The 12139-nt window shown below is 40.1% G+C and overlaps 1 protein-coding gene across 2 annotated transcripts in view; it reads right to left on the bottom strand.

Moving 5' to 3' along the window:
• arhgap39 (Rho GTPase activating protein 39) overlaps nucleotides 1-11888 on the bottom strand; it is a 113474-nt gene extending 101586 nt beyond the window's left edge. For both annotated transcript variants that reach the window (XM_059023041.1, XM_059023042.1), the window contains exon 1: nucleotides 11702-11888. In XM_059023041.1, coding sequence (XP_058879024.1) covers nucleotides 11702-11712 — 11 coding nt within the window. In that variant the 5' untranslated portion in view covers nucleotides 11713-11888. The remainder of the gene's footprint in view (nucleotides 1-11701) is intronic.
• Between the last annotated feature and the right edge of the window lie 251 nt (nucleotides 11889-12139).

Genomic DNA, 12139 nt, shown 5'->3' with positions numbered 1-12139 from the left:
ATTGCTGAGCACAGTCAAGAATACAAGTTACATCAATGTTGTGTGCACTCACACAGAGCTAAGAACACCACAGAAACTGCATCTTCACCCTGCCCTTTGACTTCCCATTAGCCTAAAGGCAACTGTCTCTATGGAGACGAGAGCTTTCAGGTCACGTGACAAGGAAAGCACCGTGTCATCAATCCATCATCCTGTGTCAGGCAGCAGGTACGCAAAAACAGAGGAAAAAAAAAAAAAAAAAGTTAATTTTAAATCAACTGAGACAAAAAACAGCGGCATTCATCCCCCGCCACAATTGTAATAAACGTAGAGCTTGAGTGTACATCCACTGTTATTGGCTTGGTAAAATGAATGTCTTAAAAGACTAATGTCTTTTAATGTTGACTAATGTCTAAATATACAGTACTGCAAATTCCTATTCAGATACTCTCAATAATTAAGTGCTAAACATTGTACTAGCTATGTAATTTGTGACAGACAGGCAGACAGTCGGACTGATAGACCTCCAGTACAGCCTACTCAGTAGCCTGCACGTATGTTGTTTGGCTGTGTCTACTATATCACCATCCCCATACAGTCATACAGTCACACACACACACACACACACACACACACACACACACACAGTAATGCCACAAGAATCATTTTTTAAAAACTTCCCAAGTCCTGTAGCATTTCAACAAACTCACCACTTACTAGCAGTGCCAAACACTCAATACAGCCATCTTTGACTCTGTTCTCGCAATAGACAGTATTTCCACGATAAAGCACAAAGAAGATCGCTTTTCAAAACGGTATCAATTCCTGTCATCGAAAATCGACATCTGTCTCGTTCCCCCCCCCAGAGATGACTCGAGCTGGCATGCGATACAGTGGAGAGTGGAGAGACGTCACAGTTGCACGGTGTAGTGGAGACGCCCCTGCATTACCAGCCCAAGGGCTGCACAGTGTAGTGGAGACGCCCCTGCATTACCAGCCCAAGGGATGGTGGTTAGCGGACTTGCATTACAAGTGTTTGTAGCAACCAAAACATGGTTACCCGTCATGCACTTCCATTCATTACAGTATGTTAATTTTCTCAGATGTATCATGTATCAAATCATACAATATGATATTATGAACATGTACTTTCATTTGAAAACATGTTCTCAGTTTGCTTGCTTTCCCTTCCAGGAAGTCTCCTAGGCACTTCCTCGGTCATTTTACCTCAGTACTGTCTTCTAGGTCAAAGCATGTTACTGGCTGCAAAGCATGTCAGTCAATAGGGGAAGCAGATGGTTGGTTTCTGATGTAAAAAGGCATGAAGGGTGGGGACATTTTCACTCTCCAGGGGAAATAAACAGAACATTCCAAGACAAGGCCTGCAAACACAGAATTATTTAACTACACTATGTACCAGATAGTACATTTTTAAATGAAAATACATGTTTCCTAAAACATAGATTTATTTCGAAATTAAACATTTGTGACCTACAGTACTATAGTGATAGACATGAATGGTGTTATGCAAGTATTTGGTAAGCTACAATCACTTTACAATGGGAAGTTAACATTTTTAACACAGGCATCAGGTCCTCTGAGAAAATGAAACTTGCTGTCTGTGTTCAAAACTCAAACTGAAAACATGCATTTTCAAGTAATATAGGTGTGAGGACACAAATAGGGCACCAGGTTAGTTGATAAATTCATGTTTAATGCACTGGGTCGCAAAATAAAAGACATACTCCCGGACCTTGCCAAATTCAAGCCCAACTCATTCATTACTGTCTTTTCTATCTTCTTCTATTATATATTTAGGGTACTGTACAGTACAGGGGTTTAGTGGGTCTTTTGTTTTATTAATTTGTTGCACCTAGTTAGTAATAAGGAGTCACTTCTTAATCCTACTCTGGGTCAGCAGCTGCAGCAGGAGTATCACCAGGGAAGCACAACAGAAAAAATGGTGTGTAAAAGGAAATGTCCCCAAGCACTCCAACCTGCCAGATGGAAGTCTACCCCACCCTTTGGTTAACCTGCAGCAGAACCACAATAGCAGCACGAGCACAGCATGCCACAAAATGGCTTTCCATAGGATTTGCATTCTGCCGGTGCAAACACAACAATCTCTGATCAATATAAACGCAATGAGTCTCATCACATAAATGTAATTGCCTTTAAAGAGAAAAGTAGACAGAGCCGACAGGAGGGGGAATCTACCGGTTGGAGACAGCGCCGGCCTGCTGAAATGATTTTACAAAGATCAGGCTGCCCACCCACAGTGGGTTTAGCAGATATAAAACAGTTTCAGTTATGAGTCACAAATTATTTTCTACATAGTAGAGAGTCTTATTTTTTGATGGAACATGTTTGGTCTTTTTGGAGCTCAAGGATGATCCTGTATTATTGGCAGAATCCATGCTGCGGAAAACTGGAGCATGCCGTGCAAAGGAAAAAAAATGGCAAAGGTTGTTATTTCTGTCTCCTCCGCAACTGTGATTTTGTATGAAACACTAACTCAGTTGCAACAGTTGCAGACCCATGTAGGTCATTTTCTAAAACCCACCTCATTTCACAAATTCAGCTTTCAGGAGTCTCTTCAGAAGCTCCCAAGTGCTTAAGAGGGCATTAGTAAGGGGTCCCCGAGTGGCTCATCCAGTTATGAGTCACACAGCATGGACTGCGTCGGTTCGTGTCCGGCTGTGCAAAGAGACCAAACTTTGCTGGGAACTCTGAAGGGGGTGTCACATTGGCTCCGACACTCCCAGGATGGGGGATGGGAAAAACGGCAGGGATTGCTCCTCCTCATCACTCAACAGCGAACCCTACTGGCCAGACACCGAACACATTCAGAGTGGATGAGAGGCAGGGCTGATCTCTGTTCTCCGGGATCGGTAGCCTGCCCACCTCTGCTCTGGATTGCTCGGCGTAAAAACAATTCTGGCTTTAGGCTTGCGAGATCGGAGGACGCTCACATGCCTTCAGAACGTCTGTGCTGTGTGGGGACTCACTGCGGTGAGGAGAAAAAACATAATTGGACGTTCCAAATTGGGGGAAAATAAATAAAAATAATAATTGGTCACTCAAATTAAAAAAAGAAAAAAGAAAAAAGCATTAGTTAGAAAGCCTGGTAAATGAATATACAGAGCTTCACACACACTCACACACACACACACACACACACAATAGGATATTAAATACTGAAATTAAATTTGAAAATAAAATATTCTGACAATGTACAGGCTAGTACTCCTTTAATTATTATTCCTATGCCAGACAATTTTCTAAAAAACAATCTGTGTTCTCTGGTATTTTCCTCTGGGTGGGGTATTATTGCTTAAACAGGACACGATAGCATGCACACACACACTCCAATACAGGGGTGTAGATGTTGTCTTACTTAAAAAGCAAAGCGCTGTAGATATGCCAAGACATACTCAAATAGGTTTAACAAACCACCAAGAAAAGTACAGCAAACAGAGGCAGTTCTCATCAGTACACATGTTTGAAACAAGCCATAGGCTTTATTGTTCAGCAGTCTGTTCTAATCTCAATTTAGATTTTAGTGGGCAGAAGTGCCTACTGAGTGTCAAGTGTTAAATTAAATGGAAAGCAGCAATGTATAAAAAGCAATGAAGCTGTACGTACACACAGGAAATCTTTTCGGAAAAAGACAGGATGTACAGTATAGGTGATTCCAGGTTATTTGGTATGATATTTAGCTACGTGTAAACAGAAAACCAATTATGTTAAAATAATTCTCCTGGTGTGCTAGTCAGTGTTTCCAGAAGTTCTCTTTTATTAGATACGATTTGTACCTATTATCAAGCAATACGAGTGTGTAAGTTTTAATAAGGGGGGGGGGGGGGGGGGGGGAGTCTACTCACCAACCGCCACGATTAGTTTGTATTTATCTGTGCATGCCAATACTCTGTGCAAAAAGAAACGACACTAGGTACTGTAGGGATGTTAATACTGTAGTTTTCGTATCAAATATTTAGAATTTTTCCTAAACATTTAACCAGTCACAGATATTCATGTCAAATATAGAGGTCAATCTGTAGTCTTCAAGATGTGTTAAGTCTTTTCCTTATACAGGATACATGCTGTTGTGCATCATACAGGCTAACATGACGGTTCTCATGACGGTTTTCTTGATGTTACAGTTTAAATGTTTAATCCTAAAGTTTGAACATTTAGTAAATTAGGTTGTGGTCCACATGCAAAAGGACTTATGGTGTGTTTGATTGGTTTCTGATATACTGTAGAGTTCCCGAGCTCCTCACTGAGGCTTGCTGAGACAGCCAGTGAGCCTAATCCAGACCAACATCACGTTGCCAGTAATCCTCTTATCAACACACAGTTTGGCCATTACTTGGCAACACAGAAACTGACAGAAGGGCGGATCAGCAGTTTTAATAATAAACCAGAAGAACTGTTGTCCTTCACAAAAAAAAGTAACTGACAACAAAAGATGAATACATAGCACACAATTACACAAAAGCAAACATGGGGTGTAGGCTCAAAGAAACCCAAAGTCTTGAAATTTCATCCCCCCCCCCCCAGTACAAAATAGCAACACAATAGTTCAGGCTTATGCTAGAACTAACAAAAAGGACTCCCTCTACAGAATACATTAACTACTCTTTGTTTCACAATTCCTGTAAGAGGTGTGTCAAAAGGAGGGATTAGTGTATATCTATTTATTTATTGTAGTATGCAGTAGTACAGTAACTATTTTTGGATCACACCATTTTATTTAAGAATATACATAAAGCTGAAAAATGGCAAGGAAAGAGGAAACCAATCCCAGATACTGTACAACACATGGCTTGGAACTTTGTGAACCCCTCTGACTGATTCACTGACCGTGGATTAGAAGAGCAGTAACACACTCCACTGTGTTTAAATCCTGCCAAAATATATGCAGGCTAGACACTTTGACTTCTACATTTTTAAAAAGGTCACATATTCAGACACTGTCACACAACTTATGATAAAGTTAATATGTACAGTCAACTGTGGTATAAGAGGGTCTTGTAACTTCTTGCCCAACCCAAACTACTCACGACTAGACACTTAACATAAGACAGACAGGGTCAGCTGTACATATAACTGATATAAAGAGACAGCTGAGACATATTAACTGATAGAAGAGACAGGATCACCTGGATGTAATATCACAGTGTTCCCTGGTAACTAGTTCCACAAACAAATGGGCCAGCTCGACGCCCTAAAAATTAAAATAAACAGGCAGATCGCTTAAACTTGATTAGTAGCAGCTTGTGTTTGAGAGCAAATTTCTACACTAATCCTGTTAAAAGGGATTCCAATACTTTCACTGTGTCCTGGAGACCGCCGGCAACCGCTTAGAAATCTGGGTCTGGATGTGAGAGTGTCAGGCCATCTGTATTGAGGGCAGGGCAGGGCAGGGTTCCACTGGAGTGCCACACAACGTGACAACTGCCAGCTCTGCGGAAACCAGACAAACAAAGTAGAACAACTGCGCCATTTAGACAGAGAGAAAACAGCGGTTTAACTTGATTTAAAAAATATTAGACGAAATGTAATAGATTCAATGACAAACTTCGAAGTTTATCTTCAAAGACATCGAAAAAGATCTATTCCGTTTCTTTCAGTTTCTAAATTCAGCACTACTGAGGCCCAGATTTATAAAAGGATTGTGCATGTTTTATGACCGTAAAACAGGCGCTGAGGGTTCTGAATTCTTGGATGGGATTTATAAAACACACGCAATGGCATAAACACGCAATTAATACGTGATTTGCGGGGGCAATGTCTCGGTGCGCTTTCGCCCTTGATGCATATGTAATTCTGTATATATATATGTAATTCTGAGGCGTTTCTGAATGAAACCGCTAAAATTGGGAGGGGATTTTGCAAATTAGGTCTATTAAATATTCCGTCTAATTTATTAAAGCTGTCGGTAATTGCGGACCTCGTATTTGCGCGATTATTTTAAGAACTCTGAAAAGGCGGCATTAATTTGCCGCAGTCAGACAGTAGGCTATATAAAAGGCAAGGTGATGTGGGAGACTTGTCTGCAGCAAGAAGGAGACATCGTTTTCAAGGACAAAGAAACATTTAATAACATTTTGCAAAGATCTCATTTTTTTAACCCTTCTGATCAAGTCAGTTTGTAAATTACGGTTTATAATACCAGTACCATATTGTTGTACAAACTCCAATTTTCAATACATGTTTCATAGCTTACATGACCAAACAGAAACTGCAAATAGAGAATATAGAACCCATGTAAAAAAAGGTTCTTAGAAGCACCTGATAAGGTCTCCCCACAGTGGCAAAGCAAGGTTCTAACGAGAGCCTTTACTTCTCAAGAGTGTAGGCATTATTAAAAGAACCGTGGAGGAGATTAAGAAAAGTCTCATATACAATGAGGGTTCATCCTCCAACGTTATTTTACAATGCCTACAGAATGTGTTTTTTGTAATATGGCATTCTGGTATTTAACAATACTGGTTCAGGCAGTATTGTTAAATTCAGGTTGGAAAGAAAACAGTTAAAAAAAAAAGGACAGAGGGACAGATGACGCAATTAGTTTGTAGCTAGAGCAAATACAGTTTTTCGACCATATAGGCCTATACCATACAGACATGCTTTAAAATCATAGATAGAGTCAGAAACACAGACAAACATAAGAAATAGGAGAGTTGTAACTGCATAAGACTTTCAGAAGATATAAGTCGTAGTTAAACTGAAGACTGTTCGTATTACTGTACAACGGAAGGATTATCCACCCGTTTGACTGCCATGGATGTAAGTAAATAAAACGTATTGTTTCTGAAGTGTGAAAATGTCTATATGCCTGGAATTATTCTATACGAAATAAGTTAAACTAATATGCGAAGCACAGTAACTGGATGATGCATCGTAATGTATAAGCAACCTAGACTACAAACTCTGAAGTGGTACATTTGTTTATAAGAAGCCACCACACATTCCATATTTTATTAAATTTGTCCTGGTGATGTATTCAAGCTTGTAACACATCTTCATGTGAATGGGGATCTTCATGTGTTACAAGTACTGCTTGTACCAAAATCTCCACTTCCATATTGGTAAATTTCAGTTTTAGCTTCCGAGCATCCTCATCACCATGGCTAGTACCAGGCTGAGGTCTTTGTGTGCCATTCATTTTCTTTTGGAAAGTGTAGCCTACACACGCAGGGCTGACCCAAACCAGCTATTTATTGTGAGAGGTGTGTAATTCTCCACCGCTAATTGCGGTGAAAGGTATTTAAATTGGTTGATTGTAGAATCGCCTGCTTTACCTAATTAGTCTTATAAAATATATGAGTGCGGCCATACTGAACACGCACATTACGTGGCTTTTTCCGGTCGGTTTTTCCCCTTTATAAATTTGGGCCCAAGTGTTTAATAGTTATGGATGATGCTTTATTTAAATGCAGCCAACAAGCAGACACAGAAAAGCGTGTGAGAGAGAAAGAATGTGTTGATTTCAAAACAAGAAAAGTTGAGCCGATTGAAAACAAATTTTCCTCTTATCCGGGGCGCTGATTTTTTTACTGCTGCACTGTCATACTGAGCCCGCAAACTAACAGGGAAAATATGTTGCAAAACTAGCAAATGCAACTGATTTCTCACGCAGGTGTGACCTTTAGTTAAGCCTAATTCTGGGATATGTATTTCTTTGTCAAGTTTAATTAGAGATAGCACATTGTCCAAGACTACAATCGCACAATTCACAATTTTTTTTTTTTTTTTTTTTTTTTTAATTTAGTAGTCACCAATTGTTTTTATCTTTTTCTCCCCAATTTAGACTAGCCAATTATTTTTAGGCTGAGCTCACCGCTACCACCCCTGCGCTGACTCGGGAGCGGCGAAGACGAACACACGCTGTCCTCCGAAGCGTGTGCAGTCAGCCGACCGCTTCTTTTACACACTGCAGGCCCACCATGCAGCCACCTCAGAGCTACAGCGTCGGAGGACAACGCAGCACTGGGCAGCTTACAGGCAAGCCCGCAGGCGCCCAGCCAGACCACGGTGAGCCGAGGACACCCTTGCCGACCTAAGCCCTCCCCCCGGGCGGCGCTCGGCCAATTGTACGCCGCCCCCTGGGAGCTCCTGTCCACGGTCAGCAGTGGAATAGCCTGGACTCGAACCAGCGACATCCAGGCTATAGGGCGCATCCTGCACCCCACGCGGAGCACTATTACCAGATGCGCCACTGAGAGGACACATTTCTAAGAAAACTAAGGATAAAAAAAAAGGTAAGAGAAATAATTGGCGTTAAGTAATTAACATATTTTCATTCCATTTAATTACTACAGAACAACTTCAAAATTTCTAAAAGGTAATTAGACGGAAAATATGAGTTTCAGCACACCCCTACCAATGACTGTGAACACGCCTCAGATCTACATCCACAGTGAGGTATTAAACCAGGCCTGCTGCAGGAAGGACCTCTCTGGAATCACCTCATCAATGGTAATGAATTGAATCAAATTTAATCAAACGTTTCCTAATGACAACAGAATACACCAGCTGGACTCCATCGAACAACAGAGAAAAGCACATTTCAGCTCAGACCAGTCTATCAGAAAACAATTACAGACTTGATGGTTTTCAGATAGGCTGATTTCTTACAGACCGTTTCTCAAGTGGTTTGTGGGTTGAGGAGACCCAGATAAAAGGTTAATATAAATCACATGCTTATAATAATAATAATAATAATAATAATAATTTCTCAGAATCTGAACGTTTACAAATATTTTATCCGTAACTGTTAAACACTTAATAGTGCTGAATTTAGACATACTTACTAAAAAGAAACAATTAATTCAACGACAAATGTTTCAACTAGAAGTCTTTCAATGTCTTCAAAATCAGTCGACACTGAAAAAACCACTGCTCGAAATGTTTCTTATTGAATTTAGTATTTATAAAAATATTTGTACAAAATGAAGACTTCACCAGATTGCAACCCGAAACATCAACATAAGGCTAGATGATCGATGCAAAATCATGGCAGATATCAAATGTTCACCCTGTAGAGTGACAGGCGGACATACAGAGGGACGGACGCGTGCAGCCCTTAAGGGTCCCCACATTTGCATGAGGATCCTAAAAACTGATTTTTAGCAGGATAACTAAATCAGTTATAGGACCATTGTCTTGACCTGCAGCCAGCCTGCCTGATTTTATTACACAATAGAAGCCAATGAACTCGTTGAAATGGTGCAGCAGATTGGTGTTCTATTTGTGTTACATTACGATGTGTACTCGGGATTGTAATTTTACAAATTCATTGTCATCTGTAGTTTGTAGCTGACTGAGGTTCGCTGCTGTCTTCTAGGAGACCCTTAAAATCCTCCGCCTGGTTAAAGATTACATAATTGAATTGAATTACTCCATAGCAGGTCTTGTTTTCCAATCAACTATGTTAAAGGCTTATAAATATTGTGAGGACCTTGTTGTTATACTAATACATTGACAGTTATAATACATTGTATTAATACAACAATATAAAACAAAACACTTGATAAGCCCAAGAATTGGCATATAGTAATATCATTACTAGATAGCACCACATTCAGTAAACACGTATTCTTGAGAAACAAGTAAGACAGGTAGCAACAATAGCTTGCTCTGTGCTGACCTGGTCAGGGATAGATAACACCATTGCTGGGAAGACATTATGAACCAAAAGTATATTTAACAACAAAATACTGTGATCCAGACTTCTGCTATTAGCATTAACACCTTGCAGTATAACATACATATCAAGGAAAATAGGTTTTTAGTATAACTAGTATTAGGATTCTAACAACATGCAGCTGCAGAAATCCTACCTTGCGCCCCGGCTATTTATTCTGCACTTTAGTCAAGCTGTATATTATTAATACATACATACATACAGGGTCCATTCGGTAATAATATGAATAAAGTGACACGCAGACACCACTGTATGTACTGCACGGTCAGAACAAGACCAACACGAACGAGTTCTGAATTGAGACAACTACAGCGCCGTGCAATTATGTGAATTTAAATCTGGGGTATCTGGGTGGAGAGCGGGAGGGAGCTGAAAATAGTCTTGGGTTGTTATTAGCATCAACCATATTGCGCTTTTTTAAATCGTGCGAGTGACTTCGAGAATAGCATTACTGTTGCTACCGACATTGAAAAAAGGCACTAAAACCCCAAGGTGATTTTTTGGCCGCACTGTATTACAAATAAACGAACAAAACACCAGAAGATTCATTATAGCAATGCACAGTAGCCAAATACACATACGGTGTACAGAATAGATAGGAGCACACCACCAGCGCAACACAACATCACCAAATGAGAAGAGGGCGGCGGTGAGATTGTGTACGCTACTCTGTTAATTAATTTAATTAATTAATTAATTAGGGTCCCCAATTGTTCATAGTCCAAACAAAGCCATTCACTCGACTTTTCTTCTTTTTAAGTAGCATGCAGGGCAACAGGTGCAACACACAACAACCTCGCTCAGCGCAAAGTAAAATGCGATGCATGTACTGTAACTGCATAGTAGCAGCAGCAGCACACCACCAGCTGAACTGTGAAGCTCGAGACAGTGCCGCCGCTCGGAATTTTGCAGCTGTGCGCGTGCCAGATGCTTGCTCCCCCTGATCAGACGATCCACAGAACGACACCCCCAACAATGTGAACTAAAAGCAAAGCAGCATAATAATAATAATAATATCTATTTCTATATAAAGCCTTTTATAGTGGACCACCGTCACAAAGCGAACTGCAGAGATAAGCTGTGAACTGCGCATTATATACAGTCCCTTACAATATGACATTGATTTAACATCTCATCCGCAGGATGGAGCACAAGGAGGTTAAGTGACTTCCTCAGTCACACAGTGAGTCAGTCAGTGGCATAATACACACACCTTGCACCTCGACAGATGCCAGATATAAAAACAGACAAGAAGAAATCAATTATTAATTGTATTAATAAATAACTACATTATATATATATATATATATATATATATATATATATATATATATATATATATATATATATATATATTCACACACACAATTATATTTATTTTATTGAAAAGCAACAATCAGAATGCAATAAATACAATTATAATAATTCTACCGGGGAATTAAAATCGCTGCATACTGTTGTACTACTAAAAAAAAACTGTTAAAGCATTGAATATTCTGACAAATCAGAAAATTGTGCAAGTAATACGGTAAATCTTGGAAAGCGAGCGAGCGAGTGCACCACCTCTGCTCCTCGTCCCACATTTGTTGCTGCCCGCCCTGCACGCGCCTTGCTATTTGAACATTAGAACATTGAGCCGGTGAAACCTGCTCGAGGCACCACCACCGGGATGATAGATAATAAGAATTAATAAGACAAGCAAGCAGACCCGCCTCGGAAAACACACAGTACTAGGGCTGGCAAAAATGCAGGGCTATCTACTGTATTTATTTATATTTAAAAATAAAAAACGAACCGTTCATTTAAAAAAAATAACATACCTTCAAACCGACTAAAAAGATACGACCCCCAACCACCCGCTCCGTGCATATGAATGAATACGACAAAAAACCCGGCTTCACAGTCGCCGAGGTGGTGATGATGCTTATGAAGACAGAGGACACATACTTGCAAGGATCCAAACGCAAATTGGATATGGGAACAAAAAAGCCAAAGCAATTGCCCTACCTCTCTGCCATTTTCCCTGCGTTTCCCTGTTAAATGCCGTTATTAATAATCCTTGGAATGTTAGCCATGGTTTCAAACGCTCTGCTGCAGCAGTCAGTCGCTTCTCTGAATTCAACAACCTCTCTCTCTCTCCGCGTCTCCGTCACCCAAACGCCGGGGACGAGCACGCACTGCCGTTTCCATAGAGGCACGCAGACGCTAAGTGTGATGCACGTTAAAATGTATTTTTTATTCCATAAAACCAATGACGTCCTTGCACTTATTTGTTGACTATAAAATCAACAAGATTCAATCATTTGGTTTTATAAACTATTTTCTTTGTCTGGCATTGAAAGTGGCGTCACTTTGTAACAGGTGTGTTGTTTTAAAACAGAAAGAAGAGATGGAAGGGAGTTTTAAATTAAAAATCACTTCTTTATTTAGCCATAAGATTAACCA

The sequence above is a fragment of the Acipenser ruthenus genome, chromosome 4 (genome assembly GCF_902713425.1).
Source record: "Acipenser ruthenus chromosome 4, fAciRut3.2 maternal haplotype, whole genome shotgun sequence".
Taxonomy (NCBI): domain Eukaryota; kingdom Metazoa; phylum Chordata; class Actinopteri; order Acipenseriformes; family Acipenseridae; genus Acipenser; species Acipenser ruthenus.
This window is presented reverse-complemented; position numbering and strand designations above follow the sequence as displayed.